Source organism: Gymnogyps californianus, chromosome 1, assembly GCF_018139145.2.
Source record: "Gymnogyps californianus isolate 813 chromosome 1, ASM1813914v2, whole genome shotgun sequence".
NCBI classification, from domain to species: Eukaryota; Metazoa; Chordata; class Aves; order Accipitriformes; family Cathartidae; genus Gymnogyps; species Gymnogyps californianus.
Window position 1 is genome coordinate 131,989,155 of NC_059471.1, and position 23,240 is coordinate 132,012,394.

Consider the following 23,240-nt stretch of genomic DNA (forward strand, 5'->3'; position numbering starts at 1 on the left):
GGCCGAGGGCCGCGGCGGCGGCCAATCCAGAGGGGAGGCGGGATGACGCGCGGGGCGGTGGGCAGGGCGAGGCGGGCCCTGCCTGGGGGCGGCCGCTGGCGGAGCAGGCCTCTGGCCGGGAACCTCCACCGGCGGCCCCGGGGTGGTGGGGCGCTTTCGCCGCTTCCAGCTGCGGGGAGGGCTCCGGCAGCACTCCCCCTCGCCCCCCCCCCCCCCTCCCAGAGGCGGGCCCGGGTGTCAGCGCGGTGGCCCCGGCCCCAGCAGCGGCCCCAGTGCCCAGCGCGGGTCCGCGCGTTCCGCCGCGCTTCTCCAATCCCGGGGCCGGGGCGGGGCGCCGGCCCAGCGGTGACATTGAGGGGCGGCGGGCAGGGCCGAGGCAGCGCCGCCGAGGGGGGAGGCCGCGCCATGTGGGGCCGCGCCGGTGAGTGACTGCCCCGGCGCCGGGCGGCTCGGGGGCCGGGGCCGGGGCCGGGGCCGGGGGGCGGGCTGCCCGACCTCCGCCGGGGCTGCCCGCCCGTCCGTTCGCTTTCTCCCCCGTAAGGCGGCGGGCGAAGCGGCGTTGTCAGCCCCGAGGCGGCGCGGCGGGCCCCCCGGAGGTGCCGGGCCCCGTGCGGTGGGGAGTGCGGAGCGGGGATCCCCCGGGCGGCCCCGGCCCAGCTCCGGGCGGTGCGGCAGGGGTGAAGTGAAGCGTTAGCGCCCGTGCCTGATGAGCATTAACGCTTGAAGGCTGACGGCCTCCAAGCTGACTTTAAAAAAAAAAAAAGGAATGGCTTTCTGCCTTTTTTTTCTGTCTCTGAAGACCTTGAAAAGGATTTGGTTTTGTTGGGGGGGGGGGGGGGGGGGGTGTCGCCTATAAATATAAATCTTTTTTTTTTTTTCAGAGCTGGCATGTATTATGCCTAGAAAATAAAGGCCAACTGTTTCTCATAGGAGAGACATTTTCAGCCAGCATCAAGAAGAAAAAAAGAACTCCATTTATATTTTTAAAAGTGCCCTTTGCCTTTCAAAGTGTTTTTTTTTCCCCCTCAGAATTTTTTCATTATATTAATTAATGAATTAGAAGCTCCTTCTTGAGAGTATGTTTTCATATATCAGGTACCCTGTCCTTTTCTGGTACACTACAAAGTAGGCATCTCAGTATGGCAAGATTCTGCTCTTTTTGCTTTTTTCTTGACTTATCAAGTCTGTGACTTGCTTTTGGGAAGTGACAAGATTGGTAGAATGCTGTTGTGCAGTCCTTGAAATAGCACTGTCCGAAGTATATCTGAAGCATATGAATAGATAAGTTCCTTGAAATTGTGATGTGCATTGTGTTTTAGAAATTGCTTGTAGGCTATAATGTAATCTTGCATTCCCATTTTTCTAGATGAGGTTAATGGGCAAGCTCAAGTCATAGCTTACAGACAAGCTTTAATTTCTTTGGTAGGCTCTGTTACAACTAAATCTGGTGTTTCTTGCATAATATTAGATTTGTACCTATTGTTTTTCTTTCTTTTTTTCTCTTGTGTTTAAAAAACCCAAATACTTCCATTTAAAAGCTAGTATTCTCACCTTCTACTGTTCTGAGTTAATTTGGCCCCTTTGCTTCCTCTGCTTTCTCTTCCAGATAGGGCTGTTAAACTGCTGAGAAGAAATACTCCCTCAATTCTTAGGATGACTGAAGGAGTGGATCCCAAGATAAGCAGAAGGCTTTGCATTAAACCCCAGGAAGAAAGTCAACTTCAGCCAAGAAGTAAGAGTTTTTGGTAACGATGATGCTATGTTTCATGCCATGAAATGCTTAGATATCCAGGCTGCAATCATCTGAACAGGAATTTGGCTGACATAAATGGTAATATCCCTGATTTTGTGAGATGGAATTCTGATCTTTAGACTGAAAAACTGAGCATTAAATTTAGCAATAAAATCTCGGTTTTTAACAAAGCCAGGGGTCAGTATTTCTTCTTGTGACAATAACACAGCTTTCGCTTTGTAGCAGGCCACTAGTATCTTACCTGACATGCAGTCCTACATTGAGGCTCTTCAGCTGTGCTCTAGAACCAACTGTTCAGCCCCAATGTAAACTATCGATGTTTAGGAATGTCATACGAGCTAAAATACTTTTGCAGTTTTTCATAGTACAGCCAGCTCCAGCTGTTCACAGAATTGAACACGCCCTGCAGGAGAGTCAGTCTGAATCGTTGGCTTGGTTCATGTTTAAGGGTGAAGTTGGTCAGGTAAAGCTCAGGCCATGAAACATTTTTTGACTATATATGGGACAGTTACGATGCTCTAATCAGACTTCCTGTATAACGGGTTCCCTTCATGGCCTACTGATGCTAGATAAAAGGAGCATACAGATGTGAAGCATTTTGCATACTTCTGTGTTAAAAACATAATGCAGCTGTACTGGGTGAGACCGAAGGTCTCCTTAATAGTGTGATGTCTCCAGTAGTGGCCAGTAAAGGAGGCCCCTTACGTTTTTGTGAAGACTAGTAGGAACGGTGGCCAATAGCAAGGATCTAAGGAAGAGTATAGAAAGAGGGCAAACATAGTGTTTCTCCCCTGGACTGCTGTCCCAGAGGTGGCATCTTTGTGTTTAATGGTCCTCACTGGATTTTTCTTTCATAAATTTGCCCAGTCTGTTGAAGCTGGATGTATTTTTAGCATCCACATTCTCTGAGAAGGAATTCCTCAGCTGAACCATGCTGTGAGAAAACAAGTACGGTCTTGTATTTGTTTTGGAACCTGATGCATCCTTTTTTCAATCTGATGTTCCTTTGTTCAGTACCCCTTCCAAAACAGGACCTGTTCATTGTAACCCACACTGCCAATGTCACTTCTGATTCTGGTAGCCTCTGTTGTGCTGAAGGGAGCTTCAATTACTGCTTTTCCAGGCCAAAGGGTCTCAGTCTATAATACTGTTTCTTATATGGTGGCCGTTCCATACCTGTGGTCATCCTTACCAATTTTCTCTGTGCCCGTTCTCTTTCAACTGTTTCGGAGATAAGGGATCAGTATTTCACATTTTTCAGAATGCTGGAGGCACGGTTTTATACAATGGCATAATAATGCTTTTATGTTGGTCTGTGTTCCTAATCATTGCTAGTAATGCTGTTTCCCTTTCTAACTATTACTGAACATTTTGCCAAAAACTCTGTGAAACCCTGAGGACTTGGTCCTCAGCAATAACGGTTAGGTTAGAGTCTGTCATTTGTACGTGAACTGGAATTGCTTCCTGTTTATATACATGGGGTTTCACTGGCCATCTCATTGACTCAGGATTCTGAAGCCCTGTGGCTCTTCACACTTAGCCCTCTTCTTTATGTTTTTGAATAACTTAGTGTTGTCAGCAAACTGTGTATCCACCCTGCTTCCTAGATAATTCATGAATCCACAAGGCAGCACACATCCATACAGGATACCTCCCATTGTTTAAAAAAAAAAAAAAAAAAGAAAAAAGCTGTCTATCTTTGCACTTTGTTTGCTAGATTTTAATGGTATGTTATGCTATTTTTAACGGTATGGAAACCTTCCCCTATTACATTCTGAATATTTTGTATATGGAGTTTGAAAGACTGAGCTGAAAATTAAGGGTCTAATCTTTGCCTATGGTCATCTGTTTGTTTATACCTCCAGATAAGATAAAATCTTACACTGCCTGGAAAAGTTAACATTCTGTGATGTAATGATGCAGCATATTGGCTTTTCTGTAGCAGTTCCATTTGATTTTTTTTTTTTTTAAACTAATTTAAATGTAATAGGAAAACTGTAATATCACAGCACCTTAGGAAGCTTAGATGCTGGAGCAGGTTCTGCAAATTTAGAGCTACAAATATAGAGGTCTTGGGCAAGATTCGGCTTTCCTTACGTGGTCTCAGTTTAATCCATGTTTACAGGTTTGTTAATCTGACTGTGATATACTTTTTGTTCTCTAGCCAACTCCAGCAATCATACTTAAAATTCTGCATTGCTCACCCTAACTGGTTTTGTTACAGTTGTGGCAATTCAGGTTCTCTGACTGTTGTTTTTGGTGTTTGTTTGGGTTTGTTTGTTTGTGCGTTTTGTTGGGGTTTTTTTAGGTCAGCCTCCTTTGAGGGTGCCTGGACACAAGCCTACAGACTGGGAGAAAAGATTTTTGTTGTGGGCAGGCCATTTCAAAAAACCAGAGGACATACCAGAGACTGTCTCGTAAGTGCTAGTTTTGAAGCTGTAAAAGAGACATTGTATACGCAGGAATAAGTTACTTGAATGCAACTCCAGAATAACTTTTCTTAAATGGAATGGGTTTTCACAGCTGAAAAATCTTACACTGCTGTGTTTGGTGTATCATCTTGTAGATGAGATGACCTGAGCAATTCTGTATTGCTGAGATAATATATCCCTTTTGATTTTTTTTCTGAAGGGATGACCAGCATCTATCAGTTGTTTCATTAGAAAAAAAATCACAAATCAGTTAATTTTTACTCTTCTCTCCCAATCAAAAAAGCTTTTTGCAAATATTAGTGTGAGCTTTTTCTAGTGTTTTTCTTCATATGTCAGTCTCCCATGGTGTGAAACTTTCATGGTACAGCTATAAACTAACTGAAACTCATTTAAAATATTTATTAATGAATGTCTAGAGGGCATGGGCCAACTTTCTTTACTCTTGGAATTTAAGCTAACAAACAGTGGAAAGGTTCCCTAACAAAAAATATATATAGTCAAAATTGCCCTGTTGCGAGTCCAAATGTCAATGCTTTGCCCTGTGTGAAAAGTAGAAAAGAGAAGTGGATGTTGTAGTTTGCCTATCTATCTAAAATGAAGACCAAACTTAACAACAGGCAATTATTAGTTTGAAAAACATTCCTGCTGGTAGTATAGTTATCTTTTAAAACATGCTTGTAATGCTTTTAAATATATGTATTTATTTAAATTAAAAAGATACAGTAAATCTTGTACTACTTGGGTAAGCAAACTATGTAGCTGCCCTCTAAAGATATTCTGTTTGTTTGGATGCACCATATGGGAATTGAAAATCCACCCATGTATCTAAGATTTTTCTAAATGTATCACAATGGATGAATATTGTTAACAATGAATTCTTCAATTTTGTATTGAATCATTTTTCTTAAAATTACATTTGAAATACATAAAGGCGTAAATTATTAAAACTTACTAAATTGTCAGTTCATATATTTTTGCATACCAAACACTTGTTATGAGTGTTTTTAAGAAAACAGAGTTAGCAGAGTGATTGAAGTAATTTCAATGGTTTATTGAAAGGACAAACCAACTTCTGACAAAAGCTGACCATTTTTGCAAGTGCATAGGGAATTCTTGTTTTTACTTAGGCAAAGAGCTCAGCCAAAGCTGAGAAGACGATTGAGAACTATAAAAGCACAAAAGTTTGTTTTCCTCTTCTGAGCTGAATTAAGAGTGGGTTGTAAGGGCTTGTGATATAACTCAGTAATCTTGCAAGATATGGTGATCAGAAGTAACTCATTTATTAAACAAATGTTAATCTTAGCCACTGAATTGATTGAAAATGCAAATTGTGTTCAGATAACTACCTTTTTCTCTTGTATATTCTAACACATCTAAGGTACTTCAAAAATTAACTAATAAAGTTTTTAAATCCTACTTCTGTGCTTTTCAGCTTAATTGCAGCCTGCGCCCAAGTTGTTCATCACAGATTATTAGCAAAAACAAATAACCTGGAAGCTAAATTTACCTATTAGTTTCATGGTAGATGGACATGTTCCCTATGATCAGAAATCTTGTACTCAGATCAATACTCTGATCAAATCACTCTTGCCCTCCTCTTCAAAAACAAGAACAAACCTCTCTTCACTTCTCAGGTCCTATGTGATTTACCATGTTGAACTATCGTGGATCCTTCGGTATCTTTTTTCCTCCAAGTATAAGGGTCAAAATGTGGTAAAAGATTCCATATTCACTCATGTTTGTGTGTAGTGATAATTTCCCAGTTCCATTAAATCCACTATCCGTGTTAGTTTTGGGGTATAATTACCTAGTTTGATGCATTTATTCTTTCATCACATTAAGTTGATGCTTTTCTAGTCATCTGTAATTTTATAATGATGTGCCGCTCCTTGAGAAGGGAGTCAACTGCTCTGAATTCTGCAAGGAGAGTTAGATAGAGTGTAGGTCTTTGGTTATTGTGAAAAGCACATCTAAAAGCATTATCCATTGGCCCTTCTTGCATTGGTATCTCTAATACAAACTTTAAATTTGCTGTAACTGAGATGTCATTTGGGTAGAATGATCTTCAGAGCTTAACCCAACTTAAATTTTGACTCATCACATGTACAGCTGGAAGGCTTTAATAACGGATATTCTTCTTGCAGAAGATTTCTGTTTTTTAAAAGATAACAGTAGACTAGGCCACAGGTTTCCCAGAGGAGTACTATAGCTACTGGTGTGGCTAGGTAAGCCCCCTGAAATAAAAAGCTTTAAAGGAGTCCTCTGTCCAAAGCTGATATTGGAAAGCTTACAATCCTCCATGCCTCCTTAGTTTCTTAGGCAAACAGATTACCTTAAGACTATTTACTCTAGCAGGAGGGAAGTGGTAACCACTGGTCTTTTACCAAGTCCTATTCAGAATTTCTGAGGAGTATTACATTCAGCAGCTAGTATGTAATCTATAGCTCTATCAAATCCTGTAGCAGAGGAAGCCTTCTTGCTGGAAAATAGACTGTCTCATTACATCATAAATGAAACTATTCTGAAGTTCAGCCAGAAAGAATTGCTAAGCTGTGATAATGCTTCCCTCTGCCCAAGAAACTCCAACTGTTAAACACAGTTATTTTATTCCTGCTGACAAATGGTTTTTACCACGCTTATGCTATTGAGGAAGAATGCATGTTTTACAGTGTTAAATACACCACAGTTCTAATATGGAGGGAGTGCTCCCTGGCTTTTCAGATACTGGAAGGTGGTAGTGAGCACAGAGGAAGCTAACATTAAGAAAAACATCATATTAGTAAAACCATCCCTCTCTTTTTCCTGTTCTCTCTGTAGTGAACATACATACTTAAATACTGCAGCATTCCTCCTTTGCGTTGCAGTCAGGTGGTCTGGAAAGGCAATATTGTCTCTTAACAATTAAATAACCAAAGTTGAAAATGTTGGGTTTGTTTCCAGCTTTGAGAGGAACACCTTTGTGACCAAGTATCTCCCAAGGTAGCTGGGGATCAGCCTTTCCCATTCTTGTAAAACCTCTTTGTAAAAAGAGCCAAGTACTGTTAGCATTATACAAAATTACATAGATAGCATGCTAGGAGAAATTAAACAATTAGCCACATTATTTATTTGGGTGTCTGATAATGAATCTGTTCTTTTATTATTTCTTGAGGATTGAAACAATCAGAGCAGCAAAGACCACACTGCGTGTGAGGTTCAGCTATGTAATGATTGCCTTGACAATACTGGGATGCATAGTCATGGTGATTCAAGGGAAGCAGGTAAGCACAGATTTTTGGCTGGTGAGTGCAAATCAGTCTTCACATAAACTCCTCAGTTCCTCCTATGGATTGTTAGTATTTTTTTGTTTTGCATTTGGTTGTTTGGGGTTTTTTTTTTTCATTTTATCACTGAGCAAAAATTAAAAATAAGTCGTCCTAGTTCCCCAGAAGTGACCCTCATTGATTAATTCCCAAGTCAGAAAAGGGTGATCTCACTGTTAGACTGCATATTATTCCTTTAAAAGGAAAAAAAAAAAAAAGTCTTTTTTCTCAGTGCAACACTTAATTTTAGCTTGTGCTCTTTTAACTCCATAATTTTGCTGACGGGCTGCGAGAATTTGAAAGGAAAGAGCACCTTCTGTGGTGAGGATCTGGTAGGCAGGTAAATGCTCCTTGGGCCAATGGGGTCCATACAGTGACTGCATGGACCTATTACAAATGCCTCTCTGCACGCTGCAACACTCGTAGAATGAATATAATGGAAATAGCACATGAGTATGTTTCTCCACAAACAGACTTGAGAATTCTCAAAAGTCTTTTTAAACAGTGAGGAGATGGTCAGTAATAATTCTGTGCCCTTTAATTGCATTAGAAAATAGTCTTCCTTTGGTGTGGATGGAACAAGTTTTCTCAAATTGTTTGTTGAATCGAAAAACTATTCCATAGAAAAGCTCCCAAGTCCTGTAGATGCTGAGCATCCTTCACTTGCATAGAATTTGGCAAGATATCACAGAAGTTCAGCATGTGGTAGAATTAGGTCTATGATTTAATTTGCATCATATGAAGAGAGTAAGTATAAAGTTTAAGATTCCAAGTGCAGCAAAGGTTAGTCATGCTTTAATTTTATGTGGGTTTTAACATAGTTGGTGAACTATTAACTTTGAGGTATTTCTGTAAAGAAGCAAGGAGTGCTTTTTGTGTACTGAAGCCAAGCTAAAGCCTCTCAGCAGCATTAAAGTCAAGGAATGTGAATATAATCTGTGCAGCTTGTCATGTTACTTCAGATAAAAACCACAGTGGTAACAGAAACACAGTCCACTACATTCTTTTAAGGATGACTGGAAGCAGAAAACCCTGAGCTTAAAGCATCTACGTGGGCAGAACCTTATTTATATGCTGCCTTTCTCTGAAGCAATTCTTCTGATGACAATGTTCAGATCTTGTTTTTATAGACTACTAAGTGTTCTAGAGAAACCTTAAAACTAGTAACAGTCTCAACCCCAGCACTGTGAACTACTGAAGCATCAAGTGACATTTCTGTCAGCATTCGCCTATCAAAATTAAAAGGATGCAGCACTTTGAAACAAAACAACGGAAAGGTTTTTCCCTGGCTTTAGCAGAAGAGATCAAACACTGACAATTCCCGTAACATTTTCCTCTTACATTGGAGTAGTATGAATGCAAACACTGGAAAGAGGAGGACAGCTGCTTTGGGACCCTTGTTTTCACAGCAGCTGGAATCTATTATGTTTAACTTTTGATTTGTTTCCAGTACCTCTGACTTCTGAAGACCAGAGATTAGTATTAAATACTGACCAGAAGCACAGAATATATCTTCTAGTGCCTTAACAAAAGGGTTTAATTTATTCCCAGAGAACTAATGAGCTTAAGCCAAAATAGTCTCCGGATGTTTTATTTTAACCCTCTCTTTTTTCCTGGCATTAAAGCTGACAGAACTGTGCCTTGGTAAGGACAGGGCAGGTATTTTGTAAAATATTGATTCAAGTTTCATCTCTGTGGTCCTTTAGGTGATACTTTCTGCTCTTGCTTTGTCATTATGTTGTAGGCTGTAAAAAGGCATCAATCTCTTACAAGCATAAACTTGGAGAAGAAAGCTCAATGGAGAGAGGAAGCTACTCAGAGTACATCTGCTAAACCTTAGAGGAGGAAATGAAGAGACCAAGGACTGGGGAAGAAAAGCCGAGTCCTTTTCAGCACTGGAAGGAGGATACAGTCACATCTTTCCTGTATGTTAGTTCTGTACTTTCATGTTCAAGAAAGAATGAATACATTATCCTGTAATCAATAAAACCAGAAATACCTATTTTCTTTTCCTAAGAACCTCCCTTTTCCTCCAAACTCTCTTCTTCATGGTTAGTGGAACAGGACAAGTCAGCAAACTGGACAGACAGAATAGCTGTTTCCTATATGTACTATGCACTGGACTAAGCATCTTTTAAAAGACTGCAGGAGCTGTATCTGCATTCTTGGTACCAATCTCCTTTATGAAGTCTTACGCTCTTACTTACCACTTACAAGAAGATAACTGGGACACAAAAGGACAGCCCATTTGGTTTCCACTTGTACGTCCATACTTGTACAAACAAAATACCTTCCCTGGGCAGTCATCTGCTATCATTGACTATTTCAGGTTGCTTCAAGGTCCCTTCAGGAAGAATGGTGCTATATGTATTCTATATTGTTACCAGCTGCTTCAAATATTCCATATGTTCCTCTTTATGCAAGAGAGCGCAATTATTTGGGGAGCCCTTGAGTCAAGAATAATTGTATGACCTTCATTTGACATAATCAAAATGATCATAAGTTATTAGAAAGTCTGCTTACCTGTTGTAGGTCCAATATATTCTGGCTGCATTGGTTTAAGCGAAGGATTACTTTTTGTGAAGAACTGCCTTCCTTTGATAAAAAGAGGAGGGAGATTGATAGTGAAATGGCATTCCAGAGAACAAGTGTGTTGCAGATGACAACCTAGAGGTTTTTACACCAGAGCTGGTAGTGAGATGAGAGAATGTCCAAGCTAAGGGAACAGAGATGACTATTTTGAGGAATACTGACCAACAGCTTCAACCTATGCTATCAGATTTACTATTTAGAGGCACATGAGTATGAGAAAGTCAGTCAGGCATTCCTGCTCTCTGCTGCTGAGCTCTTTTTTCCAAACCTCATTTAGATTTATTTGCATTTTTCCCCCTTTAAATCGTCATCTGTGCTTTCATGATGCTAGCCCACTTAAAGATCATCTGCCTCAAGTTTTAGAAGCGGCAGACCCAGTAATACCTGCAAAGAGCAACTCCCAACAGTCCTGTTTCTGGCATTCATCCCAGAAGAGTCACATACTGTTCATACTGAACAGCCTGCAGCAACTGGAGACAGTATTTTTCCTCCGCCTTTCAGTTCATTTGGAAGGAAATGTAGATTGGAACTGTCAGGACTGCTTGAAACTATGTTATTTCCCAGGACTGCCTGCTAACTGGCCCTGGGGACTCCAGAAACAGAAGAGGCATACATGTTTGACAGCTTTAGTTTGTGAAATTCCTGGTAGTGGGAGGCACGATTATTTTTCTTGAAACTTTCCAGATTATTTTTGTTGTACTACTAAAAATTAGCACTATTGCTGAATAAATTAAAAGCCCAACAAAAATGCAGGGTAAATCTTGTCTTTATACCTGGAAGAGAGAAGCAATAAGAGATCTAGTGTAGTCCTCTCTAGTACTTTGTCCTTTACTCTAGAGCTAGAAGATAGCTGCTGCAGTCCATCTTTCTATGAATTGCATTTCTGGGTACCACTCATATTGACGAGACGTAACCAATCAAACAAGCTGTGCAGCCATTCCACCATAGAAGTTATAACGTTCAGGTGATGCCACGACCTGTCATCAGATTCTCTGTAAGGCAATTATTGCAAGTATGCCGTCAATCAAGCAGAGCAGGCTTCCACAGTCCACTCGTAGCACTGAATGCAAGTTACGCTTAATTCCACTGCAAGTATGTGAACAGATCTTCCATGACAGCTCTGGTTCTTTGCCACACTAGTAGGCACACAGGTGGGAACCAAAAAAATCTTCCCAGATTGTGTGCCTGTGCTCACATATGTATTAAACGAGACCAAAAAGGAGAACATGCACTTCAGTATTTCAGGTTACCATGAAGAGAAACTTGTGATTTGATTTATGCTTGGTGATGGCAAAGCTTAAAACCATGCATCTCAAAAGTATAGCCCTTTCTATACGCACCTCCGAGTGCACTCTGTAAACAGAACTGGCAAGTACCTCATCTGGTTTTGGAAATAAAGCTATTTGGACTCATCCAGCTGGTAAAGTATTTCAAATAAAAATACATAAAATACCACTTAGAAAGCAACACCTCAGAGCAGCAATGGTCACCAGTTTTTCATTTTACTTAAATTTCTGTAAGCTTTATGCCGTTTACTCAAAAATTGAACTCTGGTCCAGTGGTTTGACAAAAGCTCCATGTAGAAGTCATATATCCTTCCCTTCTATCACTCTGGTATCTCCACCATTTCAGTATCTACCATAAAACCTGTGCATCACTGCACGCCTTTGTGTTTTCTTTCAGCTTCCACGTGGGCTCCAGAGTCTCAAATAAAAGCCTGAGCCATTGGGCTTTGTGCTGTCTCCAGCTTGCTCCCAACCATTGCAGTATTTTCTTTGCAAGTAGTCGAGTACTAGAAAAATGATATAAATCTTTCTCAGAGAGGCAGTGAAAGAAACCACCTCTTTCCTAGTGTGATGGCTTCCAAGAAAGCACTTCTAAACACAGACAATGGTTAAAAAAACAGCACATGTTTCTGGCCTAGGCAGCCAGTCTAGCTGACTGGAGAACTTCTTAATACACCTCCAATCACCTGATTAGCTCATAGCTTTAGCCTACAGCCTTTTAATAGTGCCTGATGGAGAGGAACATACTAAGCCCTTAAACAGTATTTTGTTTTCTTTCTCCCCTTTGGCTTGGTCACTATTCACATTTATTCAAAAAAGTCTATCAATCCTATACCATATGCCATATTGCTGTACCTGTTCCAGTGGCAACTGAAACTTCCTAATGCAACGATCAATCTCACAACTTGAACACTGCCTCAAAAGAGCATGCAGGAGCCCTATGGACATGGCCATAGCAGTACACAAAGAGGTCTTGTTTATTTTTGTACTAAGACTCAGGCATCTGAAGAAAGACCTTCATGTCTACTGGCTAAAACTGGCATGGGAAAAGTACTAATGATGTGTTGTGCCAATTCCAGAAGCAAAGAAATCATACTGGAAAATGTGGGGAATTACTTAAAGCCGGCACAGAGATGCAAAGTGCACAGAGGTAAGATAGCTGTTCTGGAAATCCTCAGAGAAGCACAGAGGTATATCACCAGGAGCATTGTCACATGTAGGACTGGCTGGTGCGATTTGGTTCTTCAACAGTCTCGGTGCTGTTAAAAAAAAATACAGGTTCAAGAACACGTAGGTTTTCTGGGGTCACTGCCTTCCTCCCTTCCTTTAAGTGAAGGGACCTCGACCACCAGTATTTGGTTGGCATCAAGGAACCAACACAGGAATTTCAGAACAGGCTGAAGTCTCTAGGCAGCAGCTGCCTCAAATGATTGTTCGCCTGTGTCGTATCTTCCCAGGAGCCCCAAGCGCTGGTCCTGGCTTAGTTATTGAGCTTTCAATAACCTGCCCCATCATCTGTTGTATCTTCCTGAATCCAAGAGAGTGACCCTGCCTGTCATGTCCCACTGGGAACTTTACCAAGAAAAAGAATGATAGCTCCTGTTTGCTGCCCCAACAAATACACAACTTAAAAGGCATCACAGGTCTGTGGACAGGACTGCTAGATAGCAATTCCAGGCAGTCCTGCATCTTTCTTTCTCTAACGCCCATTTTAAAATTAGGCACTGTTAAAACCTGAGTGTAATAGTTTCACCTCGTTACTGATGCTGCAAGAACTCAAGAGATTCCTGGTTCTCCTGAATCTTTTCACCTTACCAGCCTGGGGGGCTTTTGGAAGGTGCTTAGATTGGATCTCCACAAGCAGACAGAAATAAACGCATTCATTTCAATTTTCAGGATAAGGGAAGAAGAAAATATGTGAGATCACTTTTCTGGCACTACACACTGCATGGCAGAGCTAAGAGAAGAACCCAAGAACTGCAGCAGCTCCCTGGCCTATCCTCTACACGTGAGACCACACTGCCTCCTACTTACACACAAAACAAGAACAGATCATTCAAAACACAGTGTGACCTTCACAAAAGTGGAAGCTAGAGGTGTTCTCCGAGATAGTTCCTGTTTGAGCAGCAGCACATCCTTCAGGAAAGCAGAGAATACTGGTTTCGATGTTTCTAGCAGGGGACATAACCCTTGTTACTCTCATGTCAGTCTAAAAAAGTGCCTCATTTCTCATCTGAATGGAACTTACAACCTTTTTACAGTCGTTGCTGTTCCCAATTTTTTAGCATCCCTTTTTAACTGCTGATAGCAACACTGAGTGTTCCTGTAAAAAAGTTTCACCAATGCCAAATATAAAGTTAATATAAATTCCCCATTTCTACTAAAGATTTCTTTTTGTACCTGTAAGCATTACACTAGCCACACAGAATTGTGTTAGGAAGTAGTGTTCAAGCGATAACGTATAATGATTCTCATACTCTTTCAGCGGCACTTTTACTCCAAAACAGAGTCCTTCACCTGTGGCCTGAATGTTATTTGTTAGATGGGTAACGTTACACTACACATTTGGCTCTATTAAAATGCAAATAGTTTACTTGCCCTTGGCTTACCAAGTAATTCTGATCAGTCTGTATCAGTGAGCTGTTCCTTTCATAATTCACAAGTCTGATCTCCCTTCCGGACTCATATAATTTGCTGCCTTTGTTAGAAGTAGATTTGTTTCTTTTCAACCTATTAATAAGGCTAAGTAAAGCAACGCCAAGAACTGATTGCTGGAAGATCCTGATGGAAATACACTCAATTAAGCACCATTTAAGATTAAATTGAGACCTATGAGTTAGCCACATTTTAATCAATTTAATGTGTGCCATGTTGATTTTTGTATTGTTTTAGTTTTCAGTCAAAGTATTACGCAGTACCAGTCAAATGCCTTACACAGTCTAAGTATATATGACAACAATATTACCTGTGTCAACCAGGCCTGTCACTTCAAACAAACATACCAAGTTTAAAGATTTATACTTATCTGCTCTGAATGCACATATCCACGGCAAAAGTAACAAACACTGGCCGGGGTCTTTACACAGGAAGGCACACCATTCAGCTTAAATGGACTCTTTTTTAATTCACTCATTTAGAGGCAATTGTCATTACTTTCTTGGGGGGCAGGGGAGGGAGACGCCAATGCACCACATTGTTTTCACTAGCCTGGAAGAGAAAACACTTATATATATATAGATATATAGATATATAGATATGTATATATATACACACATATGCATGTGTATATATATATACGTGTGTGTGTATATATGTATATATACACACTAGTGTATATATACACAGAATATACATATATGAATATACAGAATATATGCACACACACTTTGCTCAGATTTGTTTACAAAATATGTAGCATTTTTATACCATCCAATAAGAGGTACATGATTTTAAACAAATCTTATAGAAATGACATGTTATTGGAAATTTACACGTAAAAAAATCCAGCACAAAAAAATCCAAAAGCTAAAACAAGATTTTGCTACTAATCAGTGCTTCTATCACCCTTCAAGAAAAGAGAAACACAGTTATTTATATGTGATGTAAAGGCAACATTGAGGGGTTTTTTGCTTTTTTTAAATTAACCACCAAATTTAACCCCCTAAAATTACAAAGAATCGAAGTCCATTTACAGATCAAGTGCAGTAAACTAAATGTTCCTTCAGCACAAAGCAGCACTAGAGAAAATAACTGGGAGAGGGAAGGTGGAGGCCAACTGGCTTAGCTAGGGAGGCAGCAGGTGGCTTCTGCAGTGGCCACACAGGTCAGAGTCTCCATCCTGAAGCACAGACAGAACTGAAGACTGTATTTAAATAATGGTCACACAGAGCTGATGTTCAGGCCTTTGCCTAGCTTCTTTCAGCAGTTTGACAAGTGATTTATATATTTTTATTATTCTGTATCCAATGGGCTGTTTTTGCTTTTGCAGTGGCTTGTCACTGAGAGGAGTCATAAGGAGGATCTTGCAGACAGTTCTGCCACTAACATTTACCACAGGTATATGACGCTGCAGTTGTCAGTGGCGATTTTGAAATGTTTACACTGGACAAATATGTGTTCCAAGCATCCAAAATGGCTCAAAAGAACACAGCCCGATGCCGGGGGGAGCGGACGGCCTGGAGAATCCATTGCATTTACAGAAATGGAACCGCCACTTTCAATCACGTAGCATCTCCCCAGTTGTGTGAAGAGTTTGGTGTCAATGTCAGCTGAACTCAGTGAGGAGTGGCTGGCCTTTGCATCAGACATCTGTGATCCAAGCAGGTTGCGGAGCCAAGAACATGCTGCTAGCAGAAGGGCAGTCTACAGCTGCAGATGACAGCTGTCATGCAGTCAGCGATGCCTTATAGATGTCACCTGTAGGAACCGTGCGTTCCATGCTAATTCACCTGAAGTCTCGTAAACAGCAAAAGGGAAAAATGAAATGAAAGGGCCAGGCGGATCCGGGTGTAATATTACTATCCTTTGAATGTAGTGTCATTTTAGTTGTTAAATAAGGGGCTTGACCTGGAGGACTCTATTTTATCAGGTGAGCTGGAGAGGAAGCTCTTGTCTTGTGAAAATGAAAAGGAGACCCAACACTCCTTGTGCTAAGTTTTACAAATTAAGATTTCTGTATTCAGAAGGTAATTTTTCAGAAGATAAATCTGTTCAAGTCACGCTGTGTAAAAATGTAAAGAGGCAGACAGGAATTTTTCAGCCATAACTATAATACCAAGGACCAGACTCTGGAGCATGAAGTCAGAAAGGGCTTGATTTTTAAGGAAGGCCCAGCTGGATCACACTGTGCTGGCAAGCAGAAGTGGGGGTAGTTTCTCCATTCTAGAAGCTGGTTTGGAAAGTCATTTCTGGGGAGGTGGTAAGAGTGACCTGTTCACAGGCTTTTTTGTGGATGGAGAGGACAAACTGGGAAGGTGTACGAATCTCCACAGTGGTCTGCAATCCAGCTTGGGAGCTCAGTGTTGAGAAGGGATGGGGCCAGATGTGTTCAGTATTCTTAAGAACCAGAAAAGATATCCATTGCAGCCTGTTGTTGCAGGGGAGAGAGAACTTTTTCCATTATTTGTAACATGTTCCACATGCCAATAACCCCAGCTGGCATATACAGCAAAGTAGATACATTGCATGTGAAGATTTAACACATCTCACACAGCCATCCAAAGAGGCATCCAGGGAAGAATATGGGGAATGAATTCAGCTACGTTCTCAGAAAGTCTGAATGTCTCCCTGGACTGCAGGCACACACTGCAGCAAATAAAAGACAAAGGCAGCCTTATCTTGGATGCCAGGAGTGTGGGGGCTAGTGGAGGAGGGATTATTTTCCTGTAAGAGGAGCAGGGAATATCTCGAAGTATAGAAAGGTGCCTCAACTCCACGAAGATGACAGTGGAGAGGTTCAGAATCTAGAGGAGAAGGGTGATTCTGGTGACCCCTTGCCAAGGAGGGGGCATCCTGCCACGGAGAGCCAAAAGTTTTCCAGACGTATGTAAGAGCATGTGCACAAGGCAAGCAAATGAGCGCAAACAGGGTTATGGAAAACATTGAGAGAATCACTCCACGGGTGGCTTGTGGCTCGACAACAGGATTGGCTAGGTAGAGGAGCACACAGCACAGGGGCACCTCAGAGCTGGAAGCCTTCCATGGGAGCCTCACACTGCTGGAAGATGTACTGTTGCTGGCTGAGATCCACCTGTGGGGCAATGCTGCTGTCTTCATCCTCTGTTCCAAAGTAGTGCTCAATCAGATCAAAGGCCTTCTGATAAATCTCTTGGTTCTCATGGCTCTGCAGGAATTCAATCTTGTCCAGGCCTACAGAGAAAAGAAGTACATAAAAGTTACAGCTCGGTGAAAGCATATGACCATGATCATTTTCAGTCTGTTGTGAACATCTAGTTCCATGACAATTCTCTCCCACCTTCAGAAAGAACAGGTCCCTCTATGGAGACCTTTACCCAACTTGAACTCTCCACAACCAAGGAAAAACACGTTGAACTACAGAGTTCCCTGTAACTGTGTGATGTGTTTCATACTTTCTGTCTGCCTCTACCCTTTGTCTCAAAAAATGAAATCAACAAGCTTGAATGTGTAAAGAACAAGGCCTCAAAGACTTTTTCTGAAGAGACTTTTAGGACCATGTTTCCTGACAGTGTGTTCACAGTGCTTTGTTTACAAGGACCATGACAACAGAATCACGTAACTGCAAGTTGGAAGAGACTCCTGGTAATCATCTAGTCCAAGCTGCAGCCCAGCCGAGCACTACTACCAACACCAGATTAGGTCAGCTGTGTCTAGCCAAGTCTTCAAAACTTCCAAGGATGGAGACTCCATTACCTAATCCATATCATGTGTATCTATAATGCAGTTAAACTCATGCAACCAGGTTTTGGGCAGACATTAAGCAGATGGGCAAACTCAGGCCTTGAAGTCAGAAACAAATGAAAATAATACAGCAAGCTAAACTATCTCTGATACCTAGGAATGACGCTATAATGAAATCCAAGTCTTAGCCACTCTAGTAAATCTCTAATACTGGGAATTGTAGTGGCTTTCTTGTCTGCTCCTTTTACTATGTATGAAGACTAGAGGAAACAATTCTCTGATACTCTACAGACATTTTTGCAACACTGACATGAAAAGGGAAGTTAAAACCTAGAAGCAGGCAAGAAAAAAATCCTATTCTGATATAACTCTTCCCTGGAAGTCAAGGTAACCATGAAGGGAACCATGGTTCAAGAAACCATGTTCAGTGATACTATCCTCTCCTATACTGCTCTTGATAACCCACTTTTATTTTTCTTAATAAGTACTTTCCAATCGGCATGGAAACTAACCTTAAGAGCAGCAGTACCTCAGAACTGGGATGAAATCATGCCAGTACATGCCGGAATCTCAGCACAGCAAAGGTAAACAAGGAAGTTGCTGCTGCTGCCATAATTCTACAGGGCAGCAGAGAGAGGAGGGAAAAGTTTGAAACCTGAGTGACAGAGCAGTGCGCCTGAACTTTTATCTGCTGTGGAGGGAAGATACTGAGGCTGAATGACACCCCGAAGGCTCCCTTAGGGTCAAAAGAAATGAAGAAAAGAAGATCTGCACACACTGTCTCCAATCTACATACAGACAAAGATAATGTAAAAGATGGAGTACGTTGGTAAATGGAGACTTGTCAAAGAACAGTTAATTCTCAGATAATAGTGATCAGGAAATTAATAAATTGGGTCTACTGAAACTCTAATGGGTTCGTGATCATTGCTTTAACCCCTGACTTCCACAGGTGTTTTGCTCATACCATACGCTTCTTCAATAAGAGCGCAGTAAGGATTAATGCCAGTGCCACTGCGTTTGGATTCCTGCTCTCCAAGCCTCAGGATGTTCTCCAGCCCATTCAGTGCTACTTGCACAATCTTTGAGTCCATTACTGTAAGAAGGTCGCAGAGTGGTTTGATGCATCCCAGTTCTACTAAATACCTGAAAAACACCACATGGAACCCAGTAAATTGTCTGCATAATTTTAATTGGTGTAGCCATTTAAGCACTTAGCATGAAGGTCTAAGAACCAAAACAATCAGATAAAATATCAACTTGACTGGAGAAACTGGAGAAATTACAGATATCTATTTGTATCTAGTCAATTCTGCTGAAACAAGGAAAATAACTTCAAAATACCTTCTCTGTTTCTCTCTCTATATATATTGATATGAAATAATAATTTAATTTTGTAATTTAAATTTATAATTCTATAACTATAATTTATAAATATTTTTCTATTAATATCAACTATATTAATTTAATCTATTTATAATTTTATGACTTTATTTTATACAAAATTGCATATAAGCATAATGTACCAGTGTAAGTTAAACAGGAAAAACAATGCACACGATGCCCTTGTCTGAGGGGCTGAACTATTCCTCTCCAGACTGCTAATGCACTTTGTTACACTCTACAATGACCACTAAGAAATTACTTTAAAAGTTGCGTTTATTTTTTTCACATAAGAGAAATGGTTCAGTTAATTAAATAAGTATTACAGCTGAAATACTTATGTGATTTCTCCCTGAAGGAATGAACAGCTCATTCACAACTCAATACAAAGACATGGTCTCTCTGGATACAACACTGGAAGCATACAGAAAGGTTTTCCAGTTTCTAGGTTATTAGTTTGATTTCTTGCACAAACACTAATTCGCTCAATTGCATTGAAAGACTTGAACTATTTCGTACTTGATCTGTTCAGCAGAGCCTCCAGATGTTGCATTTGTGATTGCCCAAGCAGCTTCCTTCCTTGTCCGAAACTCAGCTGTTTGCAAAATATTTATAAGAGCTGGAAAGATATGGGCATCTATGACTGTCTGCAAAAAGAAATGACATGTCAGGTTTATAATAAAAATTAGAAATAACTTCCTTGTCCTAAGCTAGTTAATGTCTATGCTCAGCACAACACATTAAACAATGAAATGTTACTTATCAAGGCGCAAAAATCAGTTTTCAGCTTTACATTCAAAACCCTAGTTATCACCAGGGTCTGTGCTTATCCCAAAAGATTTCAAAACACATTCAGACTGAAGTGATTGCCATATCTAATATGTCACTTAATCATACCTTAACAGCAAAAGAATGCCATACTTCCCTTTTTTTTCCAGGTAGTGAACCACTCACTTAATGACCACTAAGTCATTAAGATCCCCTAAATAGAGGAAAAAAAACTTCATAAGCCTGTGTGTCATACTACATTTCCACTGGGTAAGACAACAGAGCAAAGAGAGAATGTATTGTAAGAACTCCTCAAAACAAGCAAGCACGAATATATTCTTTCCTGGTGAAAAGACAAAGCAACGGATGGTTCGGTAGTACAGTTAACTGCTTAGCTTACCAAACTGATATAAGTCAAATGAGTATTTAGTCAGCAACTCAAAGTTTCTAGTAACTTCCTCTGGAAAGAGCCTTTTGCAATAAGACACAAATGAAACCAGTTTAGTTACACACGTATGACAACGATCTGAAACACTTTCATAAGGATCATTCAAAGAAGCAAGAGCTTAGGATTACATTTTTAAACTACCATTTTATACCTATAAGTCATCATAGAACTGATAAAGGCAAATTCAAAGAAAGCCAAAGAGATCCTTTTCAAGGAGCTCCGCAGAAGAAAACTAACAGATTACATACAGCAAAAAACTATATTCAATCACAGTGTGGATGGTTTCCCAGTGAAAAAAAAAAAAACGTTTGATATTTCTTTTACCCTTCCTGTTTGTCTGGGTATCTACACTGCATCTACTTTGTAAATCCATACCGCCTATCAGTTGTATCAACAGTCCCATGAACTGTCTCCTTTACCACAGAATCTGCACTTCTAGTACAGCAATCTGGGGCCCTCAAGGAAAACCACTTACACCTCCATCATGCCATGTTATATTAATTTGTACTTTGCAAAGAGTATTTGGCAAAAAGTCCTTAACTGAAATTTTTGAACATGAATGCTGGAAGTGGTAGGTCGTAAACAGGAGCCAACTATTTAAAAAAAATACAAAAGATAAAAGAAAGTATCTTCAAAAAACAGAATGCATTTTCCCCCCAGACATTTTACTGGGAAAAAACACTTAATTTTTAAAAATATACAAAAGCAACACACTGTAAGGGTATGTGGAACACGACAGCATCTGCTTCATTAAGGTTATCAGATCAAGGACCTTTTCAGCTGAAAAGGAAAGTAATAAATAAAACACATGGTGATATAAACCTGGTAAGACAAGGGATAACAGAGACAATCACAATGAAGGAAAGGCTCCAGTCAGTAATTAATGAGCCATTAAGAAACTACAGGTGTGGCTTTGCAGAGAGCCAACGTGGACTTTGTAACTGTTAAGACGGAGACAAGTGGGACTGTGCAAAACTTAATAACAAATCTTTTCTTAACTATCTTACCACGTAACCTCCCTCTCTAGCCCGCATGAGTGCTGTAATGATTAGGTGCTAGCAACTGAGATCGGCATGACTGAATTTAGGCCAGAAACTGGATGAGACCTCAGGAGAAACCCCAGTGTCTGCAGGGCCAGCAACTGGAGTGGGTGGGGGTCTCAGCATCAGTAGCTGGAGGGGCCAAGGAGCATGTTTCTGGGGTGCCCAGAAAAGGTGAATTCAGGGCCAGCAACTGGTGTCAGGCCTTGGGTGAAGGGGCCCCTGCAACTGGAGCAGGTGAGGGTCCTAGCATCAGCCACTGGGGCAGGATCACAACCTATGTGGCCCGTGTGCCTGGATGCCAGCTACTAGGGGGACTGGGGTGAAATTGAGCAAGGGTCTCGGCACCTCAGCTGGAACAGGACTGCAGGTCACAGGACCCATGTGCCCGGGCACCAGCTCCGTGCAATGGGGGGGATTTACATTATCCCCAACCGTGGTGGGAGTGGAGCATCACAGTGTACATAATTTGCTGGCAAACTGGACTAGGCAGCAAGTAGGAGGCCCAGGATCCAGGCATGGACAGAGGGCCTGTGCTGATATTGAAGGGGTCTGCAAGTGTGGGGATGCTTGAGACAAATGTATGCGTCTGCTAGTGAGAATCAAGCTGAACTAGCCTGTGAGCAGAAGTCAAGTACAGCGAGTTAAGAGAGCTCACGATCCAGCCATGAGCAGCAGATGGGCAGAGAGCCCACACTGATATTCAAGAGATCTGTGAATGTGCATGTGTGCTTGTGCATCTAGAGAGTGAGGGCATGCATGTTTTCACCTGTGAACTTCAGCCCTGATCAGCTGGAAAGGAGAAAGGGGACTTGGAAGTCTACATTTACATTTTATGTGAGTCCAGGTAGTACTATACAAGGGTGTTGTTGAGGTGGAAGCCCTTATAAGAACAGTGTGTTAAGGGATGTTAAGTATTCTCTACTGGATACTGTTAAGTATACTCTAGAATAGGACACGTGAGGGCATTAGTATTTTACTACTCTAGCAAAGAACAAGTAAAAAAATCTCATTATTGCTTCTTAAATCTTCTCCCCAAAAGAAAACTTTTACATGAGGTTTATTTCCTTAGAAAGTGTCTTCTTAAAACCAACTTCTTTAGTAAGTACTAAAATCAGAGTATGTTACATGATAGCACAGAACTAAGTCAGCACATCTTAGCTGACAGGCAGTAACATACTGGAGCCTTCTTAATGCCAAAAAAAAAAAAAAAAGTACCTTAAAATGTTTCGATTTAAACTTGTAAAATAGTAGGAGAATTCCAGAACAAAAGGAACTGGCAATGGGAGGGCAGCAAGTGAGAGAATCACAAAAGATTGTTATTGTTTTCCTTCTGGCTCAATCAATTTTGAAGTCTTTGCTTCAATGCAAAGACTGGTGGGTAAAATTACTCTTCTCAGAGTGGAGAAAAATGCATTTGAATCTTTTCAGAATCTTTTCAGATCTTTAATCTCTTGGGTCAGTGCTCTTATTTCTATTTATTTCTATTTCTTATTCTATTGTATAAAAGGCTACGGGCACCTTGTTTACTTTCTGCTCTAGTGTGAAGTTGGCTATCTTTACCCAAGCAGAACAGGTTAAAGCACCACGATGAATTGCAGCCTCTCGTAAGGCACTTCACTGAAAGAGACTGGCTCAAGAGAGCAGCAGATTATCAGTCACTGTATTTTTATGTTTCCTACTGCTTGACATGCAATGTAAGTGTTGTCACCACCTCACCCTAGCGTAAGTCCCAGTTAAAGGTACTTCAACTGTCCCTCTGTAGTACAGCAAAGTTTTTCAACTAGCAGTCTGTTGACAGTTGAAACTCTCAGAGCTTAGATTTAAAAAAAAAAAATACATTAACTAGGTCAGAAAA

The 23,240-nt window shown here is 40.9% G+C and overlaps 2 protein-coding genes across 2 annotated transcripts in view; one reads left to right on the forward strand and one right to left on the reverse strand.

Annotated features, from left to right (window-relative positions):
* Positions 1-208: 208 nt before the first annotated feature.
* Positions 209-11,533, forward strand: FAM162A (family with sequence similarity 162 member A). Its single transcript, XM_050894160.1, has 5 exons — positions 209-421; positions 1,607-1,732; positions 4,062-4,170; positions 7,337-7,445; positions 9,232-11,533. The coding sequence occupies exons 1-5, from the start codon at positions 406-408 to the stop codon at positions 9,325-9,327; spliced, it is 456 nt and encodes a 151-aa protein (XP_050750117.1). The 5' UTR covers positions 209-405; the 3' UTR covers positions 9,328-11,533.
* Positions 11,534-14,212: 2,679 nt separating this feature from the next.
* KPNA1 (karyopherin subunit alpha 1) overlaps positions 14,213-23,240 on the reverse strand; it is a 56,778-nt gene continuing 47,750 nt past the window's right edge. Inside the window, exons 12-15 of the mRNA XM_050894098.1 lie at positions 19,646-19,773; positions 18,711-18,889; positions 17,045-17,233; positions 14,213-14,572 (exon numbers count right to left, since the gene is read on the reverse strand). Of these exons, the coding sequence (XP_050750055.1) occupies positions 17,046-17,233; positions 18,711-18,889; positions 19,646-19,773 (495 nt within the window). The 3' untranslated portion in view covers positions 14,213-14,572; position 17,045. The remainder of the gene's footprint in view (positions 14,573-17,044; positions 17,234-18,710; positions 18,890-19,645; positions 19,774-23,240) is intronic.

What these genes read in the sequence shown, in the direction of transcription:
- FAM162A (XM_050894160.1), top strand. An exon ending in AAGTCAACTTCAGCCAAGAA is followed by an intron (nt 1,733 to 4,061) that starts GTAAGAGTTTTT and finishes GGGTTTTTTTAG; the next exon opens with GTCAGCCTCCTTTGAGGGTG. An exon ending in TGGTGATTCAAGGGAAGCAG is followed by an intron (nt 7,446 to 9,231) that starts GTAAGCACAGAT and finishes ATTATGTTGTAG; the next exon opens with GCTGTAAAAAGGCATCAATC.